General features: G+C 44.6%; 1 protein-coding gene across 2 annotated transcripts in view; it reads left to right on the forward strand.

The window, feature by feature from the left end:
* Positions 1-14,958, forward strand: part of DGKK (diacylglycerol kinase kappa) — a 420,961-nt gene that overhangs the window by 356,440 nt on the left and 49,563 nt on the right. For both annotated transcript variants that reach the window (XM_033946472.1, XM_033946473.1), the window contains 4 exons: positions 159-266; positions 4,224-4,320; positions 5,586-5,693; positions 9,446-9,559. In XM_033946472.1, coding sequence (XP_033802363.1) covers positions 159-266; positions 4,224-4,320; positions 5,586-5,693; positions 9,446-9,559 — 427 coding nt within the window. The remainder of the gene's footprint in view (positions 1-158; positions 267-4,223; positions 4,321-5,585; positions 5,694-9,445; positions 9,560-14,958) is intronic.

Genomic DNA, 14,958 nt, shown 5'->3' on the forward strand with positions numbered 1-14,958 from the left:
GGTTATGTAGCAAAAACTTTTTTTTAATAATTTATATTTAAAACATATTTTATTTTGGGGCAATATCTGCAAAGTGTAATAGTGATGGCACCAACTGTTCTTGTTCAGGTGAGATACCTTCCGTTTATTGCACTACAATATGTCCTGTCTCATTGCAGACAATTCTCTGAAAGGTGTACCATGAATAATTACTTTGGTATTGGGCTCGATGCTAAAATTTCTCTGGAGTTCAACCACAAACGGGACGAGCACCCCAAGAAATGCAGGTATGTGACAGAGCCTTCAGCAGCAAGAGTGAGAGATCTCTTGTATAGGAAAGATGGGAGTCCAAGGATCTAAAATTAGAAGGTTGAGAAATTATGGGTATGGGTCATGCACCTTTCTGTGGTACAGCCAAAGCAGTTCACATACTATATACTATATATGAACATTCCACCTAGCAATGTGTACAATTTATAGAATACAGTAGTATCAAATGTGCAAATTGCAAGGCATACCCAGGGTTCCCAAGCAGCAGGGAAGAGTAAGGGGTGATACCCAAGCAGCAGGGAAAAGTGGAGGGCACATGGCACGGTGATGCCAGGTGTCACTGCCCTGGCTGCCAACCTTCCTTGCTACGCCACTGATCGTGAACTTAGCCTGCTTGCCAATGTGGCCGCTTTAAACACCTCTCCCTGGTCCTTTATTAAGTCTTTTCATTGAATTGGCAGTATTACTCCTCTCTAAGTCTTTCCACTTGTCCATTCCCACTAAGCCCCCCAGATCTAACCCTCCAGCTGAAGCATTCTGGGCTAGTGGCTGCTGGGCATCCAATGGAGCCGAGTCAGTCTGACTTGATTAGACTCTGCTGCTGAGCTCTGAATATTAATTGTACTCCCAGGAGTCTTTGTCAGGGCTCTGGGTGTCTTTTGAACTCCCAGGAGCCTCTGCCAAGTCTTCAAGTGCCAGCTGCGCTCCCAGGATCCTCTGCATCCTTCAGGCTCTGAATGCCAATAACACTCTCAAAAGCCTCCACCTGGGCTCGGAGCACCGGTTGAACTCCAGGAGTCTCTCTACTGCTAGACCTTGGACATTGATTAGTCCCCAAAGGCTTTGCCAAGGGGCTTCCACCAGGGCTCAGGGTTGTGTGCTCCTAGACTAGGGTTACCAGATGTCTGGATTTCCCCGGACATCCTCCTTCTGAGGACATGTCCGGATGGCTTTTCAAAACCCGGCACTTTGTCCAGGTTTTGAAAAGCCAATCTTCTCAATCGTGTCAGGCAGGAGGCAATCCTTGCATGCACAGATTGCCTCCTGCCCAACCAAAGCAGGAAAAGGGGGGCCAGAGCTAGGGCGGACCTGGGGCAGAGTTGGGCGGGCCTGGGGTGGGTCTAGGGCAGGGGTGGGCAACTCCGGTCCTCGAGGGCCGGAATACAATCGGGTTTTCAGGATTTCCCCAATGAATATGCATTGAAAGCAGTGCATGCAAATAGATCTTATGCATATTCATTGGGGAAATCCTGAAAACCAAGTTGGATTCTGGCCCTCGAGGACCGGAGTTGCCCATGTCTGGTCTAGGGTGTCCAGAGACCTTGCCCTGATCTGGCTCCCAAGAACCAGCCTGCTCCCAAGGGCCATTCTGCCACTGGATCTCAGGCAGTCCTGAATTTGCTTCGCGGAACTGTTTCAGTTCTCAGCCTCAGGCACCCACTGTGCCCTCAATAGCCATTTTTCTACCTTGAGCATTCTCCCGTAAGGACTGCTCTGCTGCTGTCTTCAGAAGGAGATTTCTGGCCTCCTCTTCCCTGTCATGTCCAAAGCTCCTAGCCAAGGAGATTTAATTGAGAGGGAATGGCATCACATGATAAGGGTGAAGCTATCTCACCCACACAGCAGCCATTTTGATACACTCAGAACAAAGTAAACAAACTATCAGTTGCTGCATCAACTATGTCGTTGTTCATTGTCGGTAGCATTTTTATTTCATCTCTTATATTCTGAAAAAGCAACACACACAACAAAACAGAAAGGTGCAAGGATCTCCCCACCCCTACACAAAATCTATTTTCTGGTGTGGAAAGAGACAGATCAGAAAGTTAACAAACCTTACACCGATCTTGTAATTAAAGAGTAAATGGAAAATAGCCCAATGTAGATGGGTCGGGAGAGAGATATAAACTCGCTATATACAATCTTAGAACTGCTTCTAAAATTCAACATGTACAAAGGAAGGGATAAAAATGAGAATCCCAGCAAAACTAATCAGCACTCCCCCCCCTGCACAAACCACTTAATCTAACAGTGGGACAAGCTGCCTTTAAAAGCATAGTGCTATTTCTAAATATGAAATTATTTGCCATGGTTTTTCTGCTGTGTGTCAGTGGATAAAACCCTATCCAAGGTAACACACAGCAGATGTTACTTATACACCCTTTCCCACCTCTGCTCATCCCACTCCCAACCTGAGACTGTTTCTTTTGCACTAGAATCAAGCTGCACCTTACTTTCATTTCCACAAAGGCTTCTCACCACCATTATTAGCAACTTATCTTCTCTCCTCCCCCATACAATAGAGAAAGAAAAAAATGTTCTGGGAATAGGGCTACCATATTTGTGAAGACACCCACAGCTCTGCCCACACTCCACCCATTTCCATGGTTCCCCATCCCATCCTCTGATTCCTTTTAGTTCTCTCTCTCTCTTTCTGCCTTCCTCCAACTGTCTTCCCCCATGGGTGCTTCTCTCTCTCACTTTCCAACACCCCTCTTCTTTCTTTCTTTCCCTCTCTCCTTCCAACCCCCTTCCCCCCCAACAGGTGCCTCTCTCTCTCCTTCTAACATCCTCTCCTGCTGTTTCTGTCTCTCCCCTACCATTCAGCACTACTCTACTCCATGCTCTTTTCTCCAGCACTATCTCCTTTCCATAATGCTTCTTCATCCCTCCCTCCCTCCATGCTGTTTCTCCCTCCCTCCATCTATGCTGTTTATCCAGCCCTCCCTCCATGCTGTTTCTTCATCCTTCCATCCCTCCCTTCATGCTGTTCTCTAGCCCCTCTCCATGCTTTTTCTCCAGCCCCCTCCTTGCTCCAACGCTGCTTCACCTCATTATCTCTGTAGTTCCCATCTTCCCGATCGACCTCCTCCCCAGTCACTATAATTCAGTCATTGGGCAGCCAGCAGCGGCAATGAGGTGAGCCTACTGCCGCTAGCCTGCCCCAGAAGCCACCTGTTCCCGCATAGGCAGGACCTGCAGAGGCAGCTTCTGGGGCAGGCCGGTAGCTACAGGGTCAGTTTGTTGCTGCTGCCAGCTGTCCAAAGATTAAATTACAGCAGCCCAGATAGTCTTCTAAAAAGAGAATATGTCTGGATTTTCCCAGACATTTGGGAAATCCAAATTGCCTTTTGAACTCCCAGGAGCCTCTGCCAGGTCTCCAAATTCTAGACACAAACCAGAAAAATAACTCCTGAGGCACAAAAGTGAAACTTAGTCATATCCTCAAGTTTGCAAAGTGTGCAATGCTTGCACTGGCAGCAACCCCATGCTTTTGTGGATCAAAATCAGAAAGATACCTCCTGTTTCCCTCTCCATAAAGAAATCCCAAACACAAAATAAATGAAAGGCCCTTGAGTTTCCGTTCACCCCTCAGGGTCCCCCTCACTTCTAGCCCTTTAAACTTGTAGATTCATTTTTCATCTCTGTCATTCACTGTACTGCTCACCTCCCCCCTTAGTTCAGTGATAGTTTTCAAATGGTTAAATTTGTAAGACTGTAAGACTGCTTACTGCCAGAACAAAATGTCAGCTATATTGCTTGCTTTATCTCCCAGATAATTTACCTGGGGCAGAGAGAATAAATCTGCCTTTAAAAATCACTTTGACCAGAGATTTCTTCTCTCCTGTGTCTCAAAACCCCTCCCTTGGGAGGGGGGGTATGTCATTATTCTGCAGCATGCTCCTTGTGCCAGTGTTGGATTTCCCTCTGATGTCACTTCCTGGCCCTGTGACCCAGAAGTGATTCAGAGGAAAACCAAGCTGGTGCAAGCAACAGGCAGAAGTTGCTCAAGCTAGAGAAGATAATACAGAGGTATAGTGTGGGGGGAAGGGATGGCGCGAGCATGGCATGATGTGGTGGGGTGGAGAGGTGCCACCGCCCCCACTGACTTGGCACCCAGGGCAGTCCGCACCCCCCCTTACTACGCCACTGGTTACACTGCTCATTGTGTGTGTGTTCTCCTCCCTTACCAGCAGTCGCACCAGAAACATGATGTGGTATGGAGTTCTGGGAACCAAGGAGCTTCTCCAAAAGACCTACAAGAATTTGGAGCAACGGGTGAAGCTTGAGGTAATACATGGTTTTGAACTCTGGGGAACTAAAAATGTCCCTTATCACTTTCCTTTTACCATAGCAATGCAATTCTTAGATCTGTACCAGTGGGAGCTGCAGTATCCTGTCTGTCCTGTTTCTGAGGTTTGTTTGTTTTTTTAAGAGTACATTGGTGCCTCACACAACGAACGCCTCGCACAGCGAACGCTGCACACAACGAACTTCATGTCTTGATTCATACAACGAACTTCGTTTCACACAACGAACTTCGTTTCACACAACGAAGTCGCCCGAGCTGCCGATGTATTGCATCCTTCCGTGCAGGCACTGCATTTAACTGCCCTCTCTCACTGTATACAGTCGTCCTTTTAAGATAAACTCAATATTTTTTATATATCATGAAGCAGGAAGGTGATTTCTGTTGAAATGAAACGGGAAATAATTAGAAGGAGTGAATGTGGGGTAAAACAGTGTGACCTCGTCAAAGAGTTTGGCCTCAGCAAGACCACCATTTTCACCATTTTGACAAATTTATCTTTTTTTATGTCATCTTAGCATATTTTATGCTGCAGAACGAATTATTTTTTTTAACATGTATTGTTATGGGAAAACGCGTTTCACATAATGAACTTTTCGCATAACAAACTTGCTCCTGGAACGAATTAAGTTCGTTGTGTGAGGCACCACTGTATTGCTTTTTTTTTTTTTTTTTACTTTAGAAACCCTGAGACTACCTCAGTTGGGTTTTGTCAATGGCAGAAAACAGTGTATTTTAAGGCTATTTTCTAACATTCCCTCAGGGTATCAGGGATGTCCAAGTGTGCAATATATGTCCTTATGCACTCCTGTTCATGATACAAACCAGAAAGCACAGAAAAAATAGGAAATGACCTTGTAACAGCCAGGCAAGTAGGGTAGGATGGGTAACTTGAGTTCCATAAAGTTTTTTGCTTCTAAATGTGATATTCCATATATCTGATTTTGGCTATATATCCTGTTCTTAGAAATCATGCAATAATAATAATAAAACCTAAGTACTTAAAAATGAGCAAACTTTGGACCTTAAGGGGTCCTTTTACTATGGCGCACTAATGCGTCCATTATATTCTATGGACGCATTAACGTTTAGCACACGCTAATATTTAGTGCATGCTAAAACAGCTAGAGCGCCTTAGTAAAAGGACCCCTAAGTACTTTCCTACCCATCTTTGAGGTTTTTGGCAGTAGAAGGACTGAAGATGTAGTAAAAATTTATACCCATGCTTTTTCTGTTTCTCTTGCAGTGTGATGGGGTCACCATCTCATTGCCCAGTCTGCAGGGTATCGCCATACTAAACATCCCCAGCTATGCTGGAGGGATCAACTTCTGGGGAGGCACCAAAGAGGATAATGTGAGTGCCAGTCACTTTCACACTGTGTCAGATGCATCCTATACTTGTTAGAGCCTCAGGCAGTACTACAGAGTCAGGGACAGGGAGCAGAAGGGTCACTATAAAGAGTAATGTAGTACTAGTAACATCTCAGTTCTTGATTTAAAACTGTTTTTATAGTACATTGAGACTCAAGGGGGTGGGGGGCTGATATTCAGCAGAGGTCATTGGGTTAAATTAACTGTTAAATTTAGTTGGGATATTAAAAAAGATGACTGATTAAGAAGGCTATTTTTGATATGACATCTAAATCTGAATTGCATCCAAAAATCAGGTAGAGAAAATGGCTATTTTTGAAATGCAAAATGCTTATCCTTTTTTTTTTCCAAAAATAATGATTTCTAGATGTGTTCGCCCTTAGTGTGTCTCTCTTTTTTGACCATTTTTGGAAAAAAAAAAATCAAAAAGAAAAATGCACCAAACAACCATTAGGATCTAGGAGGAGCCAGCATTTTTAGTACACTGGCCACACAGACCTCCCAGCAGAGCAGAGGGGCACCCTGTGGCACTGCAGTGAACTTCATAGAAATAGGCCCAGGTACACATCTGGGCCTAACCCTCTGATAGTGTATGATGAGCCCTCCAAAACCAATGCAAAACCTACTGGACACAACTGTACACTACCTCAATAGTCCTTAAGCTTGCAGGTGTCACCTATATGTAGGTACAGTAGACTTGGGTGGGTTTTGGTGGGTTCACGCTTTCCACCACAAGTGTAGTAGTTAGAGTGGGTTATGGGCTTGGGTCCCCTTCTCTGACGTCCACTGCACTGACCACCAGGCTATTCCAAAGACCTGCATACTGCTCTAATAGGACTGCCCATACCATTTGAGGCTGTCATACACATCTTTGAGGGGCTGGGAGGGGGGTCAGTGACCACAGGGGACTATGTGAGGATCATGCATTCATCCCTCCAGTGGTCTCTGGTCAGTTTAGGCATCTTTTGGCACATATTCATTATTATCTAACCTAATCTGGAATTTGTGAGTCGCACTATGCCACCAGAGGTTCAAGGCGACTTACAGTACAGTTGGAGATTTAGATATGCATTACAGTACCAGTACAGATATTCATTACCGTGCAAGAAGCACTAGAGATACATTATTAATATTATTTATTCAATTTTCTATACCGTTCTCCCAGGGGAGCTCAGAACGGTTCACATGAGTTTATTCAGGTACTCAAGCATTTTTCCCTTTCTGTCCCGGTGGGCTCACAATCTATCTAACGTACCTGGGGCAATGGGGGGATTAAGTGACTTGCCCAGGGTCACAAGGAGCAGCGTGGGTTTGAACCCACAACCTCAGGGTGTTGAAGCTGTAGCTATAACCACTGTGCCACACTCTCCCCTTTTGGGATTCTTTGAGGTGGTGATTGTTGTATCATGCAATTAAAGAGGTGGATTGGTACAACTCAGTGGAGCTGCCAGAGGTACATTGAAAGAACATTATATACAAGAGAGCTAGAAGGTTTGAAGAAAGATGTCATGCGGTAGATAGAGTCTGTTGCAGTCATTAACTAGTGTTTATTAATAGGTCTAGCCCCAAACATCCAAACTGTGTGCTGGACATATTTTTAAATGTTTGATTATGGCCTAAAAATGTCCAAATCGTAAGCCCACCCTAGTCCCAATCACATCACGCCTCTAACATGCCCCCTTAAAATTTAGATGAATTACTGACAAACTGCACAGAAAACTGTCTAGATAATAGGTTTTGAAAATACTGAATTGGAAGGGTTTCAGGAGAAAAACGTCCATCTGCCCCTTTATGCCACTGTTTGGATGCTTTTCTCTTTTGAAAATGAGCCCCAAAATTACTGATTTTGAATATACCCAGTTAAAGTTAACCAGATTTCATCATCCGGTTAACTTTAGAACAGGTGGTCACCCATTCAGACAACTGGTTAACAATAACTGAATACCAGTGCTATCCAGTTAAAAATTTAACTCATCCTGGCACACATCCTCTGTTTAACCAGATGACATCTGGCCGACCACTAAGTTGTCCAGGACTCCAGACAAAAATTATCTGGTTGTCAAGCTGGCAAATTCAAATGTAAAAATTATTCACTTCATTCTTGAAGTTTACCAAACAAATCTTTTGAATAGCAGTCTGTCTCTGGATGCAGGGAAGAGACTTTGGAAAATCTAAGATCAACTCACCATACTGAATCCTGCAACCTAGAGACAGGTGGTCACCCCTAGAGCCACCAGCTTCTGTTGATTTTTAAGATAGGCTCGTCCAGTCTTATTCATTTCATGCATGGACTCTGAATTCTGGTTCTCTTTAGGTAGAGTTATCAGATTTTTCTGAAGGGAAAGCCGGACTCATGGCCACGCCCCCAGGCCCGCCCAGCTCTGCCCCATTCCACATGTGTCACACCCCATTCCGCCCCCAGATGGCATCCGCACATGTGCGAGCGTGCGCATGATGTCACCACATTGCATCTGCGAATGCGTGGATGCCCCTTCCCGACACAATTTTGATGGGAAGCTTTTCAAAACCTGGACAAAGTGCTGGGTTTTGAAAAGCCGTCCGGACCCCTGGACATGTGCTCGAAAAGGAGGATACATCCGTGGAAATCCGGATGTCTGGAAACCCTATCTTTAGGAAGTTGAAGTCATGAGCTAGTAGATGCAGCTGGGTGTAATCCAAACTGGATCATACTAGCTTCAAAATAGAGACCATTGATTACCTCAGACACTCCTAAACCAGGTCTATGGCTAGTGTACATACAGACACACAAATGTTAGATGTGCAGATACCAGGTTATAATAGTGCTCTATAAGTGAATATGGGTGCCCAGATGCCATTGTAAAATAGGCTCTCACTGTGTGGCATTGAGACACCTAAACAGAGGTGCCCACTTATATAATTGCCTAATGAATACTTTTGAGATCAAATCCCTAAAATTCCAGTGTGCTAACAAGAAAGAGACTTGGTCAAAGAACATGAGAAGACTCCATGTCATCACAAGCGGATATGGTACATCCCATTACATCTCTGAACTCGCTCTTCTTATATAAAAACCATAAGTTTCTAGATACAAAACTAGGATTGGTTCAGTCTGTACTTCAAGGAATACTGGTATAGTAAGGTGGGGGAGGCAAACTACCCAGGCACCGCCTTGGCCGGGGCACTGGTTTCTTTTCTCTTCCCTCCATCCCTTGTTCCCTCCCTCTCCCTATACTTCTTCAAATTTTTGCTAGCCATGAGCAGCATTTCTTACCGGCTGCTCACAGCGACCTCATTCCTCTCTCTGATGTCACTTCCTGTTCACAGAGACCAGGAAGTGATGTCAGAAGGAAGGATGAGGCTGGCACGAACAGTAGATAAGAGATGCTGTTCATAGCCAGTGAAGATTTGAAGAAGTATGGGGGGACGGATTTGGGGAAGAGTGCCTCAGGGGAGGGAAGGCGCACAGTGTGGCAATGCCAAGGGGGGAGTGCAGGGGGGGTGTATAGTGCAGCGATACCATGTGCCTCTACCCCAGGTGCAAACTACCCTCATTATGCCACTGCAAAGGAGCCAAAACTTTCAATGTTAGCTCATCATATATTGGAAGTCAAAGAACTTTTGGATGAGAGACAGTGAGAGACAATGAGAGAGCTTATAGGAAATCAAGATCTCACCAAGAAGATAAATATCAGATAATGAGAAGATGCTTCCTCATATCCCTCCCATATTTGACACCATCCCTGTCCTTTGCAGAACTTTGGAGCACCATCCTTTGATGACAAGAAGCTGGAGGTGGTGGCCGTGTTTGGCAGTATTCAGATGGCGGTGTCCCGAGTAATCAACCTGCAGCACCATCGCATTGCCCAGGTAAGAAGAGCAGGTAGTGCTGTGGCATGGAGTGCTTGTTTTGCCGTGTAGTAGCCAGGGGCTGCTTTCTGTACTACCATGGAGGCACAGTTAAATGTATTGAAAGGAAAACTTGAACACTTCGTTCGCATTTTGAAAATTAATGTTAGTAATAAACACTAATGATTTGTATTTTTTCTAATGCCTAGGGATCTGTGAAAAAAAAATCCTGTTTTGGGTTTGCAGAACTACTAAGTGACCAAGTTCCTGGAGGGAGACATAGAGCCTGCCATATTGTTTTTGGTAGAATCCCCATTCCTCACCTCCAAACATGTTGGTACCTGTAATATTTGTTGCAAATAGAAAAAGAATACCTGTAAAAAAAAAAATAAAAGGCATGTTGGAATACCAAGACTGGCCCAAAGTTTCCTCCAGTGGCTGGGTCAGTTAGCATGGGATGTCCTGTAGGGTGTGCAGAAGGTTCTGTACAAGAAGAACAAATTAAGAGTCCCACACATGCTGCTCACTTGTGGATCTTCCATCAAAACTTCTAATCTTAACTAAAAGTCATGTCACCCCCTTTTATTTATTTCTTCTTCACACTCAGTAATTTTGTTAAGCAGGACATCAATTCCCAGAAGGCTTTTTTTAGGAGAGTTAGTAACCAAATCATGTAGAACAGTGTTCTTCAACCTTTTTACACCTATGGACCAGCAGAAATAAAATAATTATTTTGTGGACCGGCAAATTACTAAGACTAAAATTTAAAAAACCCGTCTCTGCCCCATCCCCGCAGCTCGGTCCCCGTCCTGTCCCCGTGAACTCAATCCCTGTCTCCATTCCATGTACAGGGAGAGGGGAAAGAGAGAGAGAGAGATCCATGGTGCATCTCTCCCACTCCCTCTACTGCCATATCCAACATTTTTCCTTCTCTCATCCCCTGGATCATGTGCAGCATTTTTCACTATTGCCCAACATTTCTCCTTCTATCACCCCTCTCCATTACAACGCCACACCTCTCCCTCCATCACTATGTCCAACATTTCTCCCCCTTGCATCCCCTTCAATCTGTCCCTCTGTTCCCTCTCCACCACCATATCCAACATTTCTCCCTCTCATCCTTCTCTTCCCCATGTATCTCTTCCTCACTCCTCTCTCTCTCTTTATGCCCAACTATTTTCCTCTTTCTTCCTTTCCCCATGTGTACCATCTTTTCCTCTCACTTACACACTCATCCCCAACAGTCCTCCCTTCCTTCTGTGCCCCCCTCCCTACCTTCCACCCTTTGTCTCAAATTCACTCCCCTCCTATGTCCCAACGAGCTCCTCTCCTCCCCCCCTCTTTTCTCCCTTACTTGTTCAGGGCCGTCCAGCTTCTCTCCCTTACTTGATCAGGGCCGTTCAGCCTCTGCCGAAGCCGGATCAGTGTCTCCTGCAAGTGATTCTGGTTCCGGGTCAGCCATGTGCAGCATGCAAGAACCACTGTGTGCTGTCTCGGCAAACAAGTGCAGCTGGTGCTGAAGATAAGGAGCAGCCAAGCTGGAAGGGAGATGGACACACGCTTGCAGGGGATGCTAGTTCTTCATGGACTATAGCAGGGCTGCCCAAGTCCGATCCTCGAGATCTACTGGCAGGCCAGGTTTTCAGGATATCCACAATGAATATGCATGAGAGAGATTTGCATACCAAGAAGGCAGTGCAGGCAAATCTCTCTCATGCATATTCATTGTGGATAGCCTGAAAACCTAGCCTGCCAGTAGATCTCGAGGACCTGACTTGGGCAGCCCTCAATGCAGGCTAAAAGACAACACCATCACTTTCCATCTCTGCAAGTTGTGTCTCCTTCAGGGCATGCATCCTCCTCAAGGTCACCCACCCCCTCGACACCCTGCCACACTGATGGTACTGGCTGTTGAGCCAAGGGTGCCAGTTCAGCTCTTCAAAGAGCAACTCAATGAGTTTTTCAAGAAGGAGATCGGTGACATGTTTAAGTTACATGCGACACCGGTGCTAACATCGACTCCCTCGGTACCAGCCCAGCCTAAGCATAACACCTCAAGGCCATGGGGTACCAATTCCAGATCTCCATTGAGGCGTCGGTCTAACTCTCATTGATCTGCCAGTAGACAACGATGCTCTCCATTGAGGCATCAATCTTCAACATCACAGCAACGCTCCCCATCAAAACACTGTCACTCTTCATCAAAGCATCGATGTCCTTCTTCAACGCTCTTCATCAACTTGACACTCTGCATCAAGGCACCATTGTTCTACATCACATCAATCCCTTGTTTCAAGGGATAAGAGAACTTCCCGTCGCTCCTCTTCATCATTTTAATCGGATGAGTACCGAAGACATCGAGGAGCATCGTCTCATCATTCTCCTATACATTCTTCTTTTTACAAAGAATCACCTGGAGTTCCTGCAGTTGATTCTGATCTCTTGAGTGTGAGCCCACTTTATCTGCTCCTGAGTCATATGGCATGCCTTCAGATTCATCTCCTCCTCCAAGAAGAAGATCTCCTCCTGAAGGACTTTCATTTACTAAATACATTAGACAGTTGGGCAAGGCCCTCCCTGTCAAATTAGAGGCTAACACTGAGCCCAGGGCAGAGCTCCTTGATGCCTTAGATTATGACAAACCTCCTAAAGAACTTCTCAAGTTACCTCTGCATAATCTTCTTAAGGAGGCCCTCTTTCGAAACTGGGAGACTCCTCTTTCTGCTACTGCAGCCCTAAGAAAAATTGATTCACTCTAATTTCTTGCCCAGGGTTTGACAAACTGCAACTATAACACTAATCGTTGCTTGTGGAGTCAACTCTTAAAAAATCCTCCAGTACCATGTCTTACGCTTCTGCACCACCGGGATGTGAGAGTCATACTATGGATAAATTTAGTCGCCGTCTCTACCAAAATTCTATGTTGGCTAATAGAGTGCTTATTTACAACTTCTACATGTCATTTTATTTTAAACATCTTGTAAAGAAGATGACTGACTTCGAGCAGTATATTCCTCCATAACATCTTGAGGATTTTCAGCAGACCACACACAGTCTTCTACAAATCAAGAAATATATGGCACAGATGGCATTCAGTGCTTTTGAAATATCATCCAGAGCATCGGCCATGTCTGTTGCTATGATGTGTCTTGCTTGGCTTCGAGTCTCTGACATGGATATTAATCTTCATGACCATTTAGCCAACATTCCATGCTCTGGGGGAAGAACTATTTGGTGATAGAATAGAGGCTGCTACTCAACAGTTGATTCAACATGAACAAAATTGGAACTCTTTGAATAGATCAAAGAGTCAACAATATAAGTCTGCTCCAAAATCAGCTTCTTATTCTTATAAGAGACAATACCCTGCAACATCCTCTTCTTCCAAACCACCACCACAGAAGAGACAAAAGCAGCAGTGACCTCAAGAAACCCAGACTTCAGCTCCTCAAAAGCCAGCTCAGTCTTTTAGACATGTTTCTAGAGAACATGAGCACCATATCCCCCTCTCAACCTCTTCCCCAACCTATCAGAGGTTGACTACAATTATATCATCGATGTTGGCCTCCCATCACCATGGACTCTTGGGTCCTCAAGGTCATCACGGAGGGTTACTTCCATTTCATAACAATACCTGCAAATCACCCTCCAAGAGAGTCCTCTTTCACATCACAACAGACATCCTTTCTTTTTCAGGAAATCAAAGCTTTGCTTCAGCTAAATGCCATAGAAGTAGTTCAAAGAAGAAAAATCAGGGGTTCTACTCCAGGTATTTTCTAATTTCACAGAAGTCAGGAGGTCTTCAACCAATTCTCGATCTCTGAGACTTAAACAAATATCTAGTCAAAGAAAAATTTTGCATGTTATCTTTGGGGACTCTATACCCTTTCCTAGAACGAAATGAATGGCTATGTTCTCTAGACCTCAAAGAGGACTACACACATATCTTCATACACCTTGCTCACAGGAAGTTTCTGCACTTTTGTGTAGTTCACCAACACTTCTAGTACAAAGTTCTGCCATTTGGCCTGGCTTCTTCCCCAAGAGTATTCACCAAGTACCTAGTGGTCATGGCAGCAACCCTGCATAGTCACGGGTTTCAAGAATTTCCATATCTAGACGATTGGCTAATAAAAGCTGCCTCATCTCAAGATGTGCTTTCCACAACACAGTTGACAATAACATTTCTTCAACAACTAGGGTTCGAAGTCAACTTTCCAAAATCTCAACTTCAACCATCTCAAAAACTGCAATTCATAGAAGCCCTTCTCAACACTGTTCAACTATGGGATTTTCTACCTTGACAAAAACAGGACACTTTGCTTTAGCTTTGCAAGTAAGCTTCTCTTCTACAAACCATTTCAGCCAGACAGATGAAGCTGCTTTTGGAACACATGGCATCCACAGTCCACATTATACCCTTTGCAAGGCTCCATCTCAGAACAGCTCAGTGGACCCTAGAATCTTAATAGTCTCAGGTTCTTGATCCTTTCTCTCAAAGGATTACAATCACCTTAGCGCTTTATCAATCGCTTCAGTGATAGATGGATCTGACCAATCTTTCCAGGGGTCTACTATTTCACATCCCTCCACATCAGAAAGTGCTCACCACAGACGCTTTCATCTATGCTTGAGGAGCCCACCTGGATGGTCTTTGCACACAAGGTTGCTGGTCTGCTCAAGAGAAAACATTACACATCAACCTATTAGAGCTGAGAGCTGTTCAAAATGCTCTAAGAACCTTTCAGAGTAGTCTTTCCAATCAAGTCCTCCTAGTTTGCACAGACAATTAAGTAGCGAGGTATTACATTAACAAACAGAGATGAACCGGCTCTCACCATCCTCTGTCAAGAAGCCGAGTACATTTGGAGCTGGGCGATTTCTCAAAACATATTTCTCAAGGCAATATATGTGCGAGGGTCACAGAACACTCTAACAGCCAAACTCAGCAGATTTCTTTGACTGCCTGAATGGTCCCTCAACTCCAAAGTATTACACAACATTTTCTTACTATGGGGGACTCATCAGATAGATATGTTTCCTTTCCCCACAATCACAAATTGCCTCAATACTATTCCAGGCAGTATTCTCACTGTCTGGAAGCAGATGCTTTTCTTCTGGATTAGACAAACATGTTCCTCTACGCATTTCCACTAATTCCTCTTATTCTCAAGACGTTAGTCAAACTCAAATGAGAGACAGCCACCAAGATCCTGATAGCTCCTCGGTGGCCCAGACAACCTTGGTATTCCCGTCTACTTCAGCTGAGTTCCAGGGATCCTGTTCCTTTGCAAATCTTTCCATTTCTGCTCACTCAGAGTTAAGGGTTTCTTTTACATCCCAATCTTAAATCGCTACACCTCTAAACAAAATGGTAGTTTTGGCCAAGCAGTATTAGAGAATTTATTTTCTTCTTAATG

Source organism: Geotrypetes seraphini, chromosome 5 (assembly GCF_902459505.1).
Source record: "Geotrypetes seraphini chromosome 5, aGeoSer1.1, whole genome shotgun sequence".
In the NCBI taxonomy this organism is placed as follows: domain Eukaryota; kingdom Metazoa; phylum Chordata; class Amphibia; order Gymnophiona; family Dermophiidae; genus Geotrypetes; species Geotrypetes seraphini.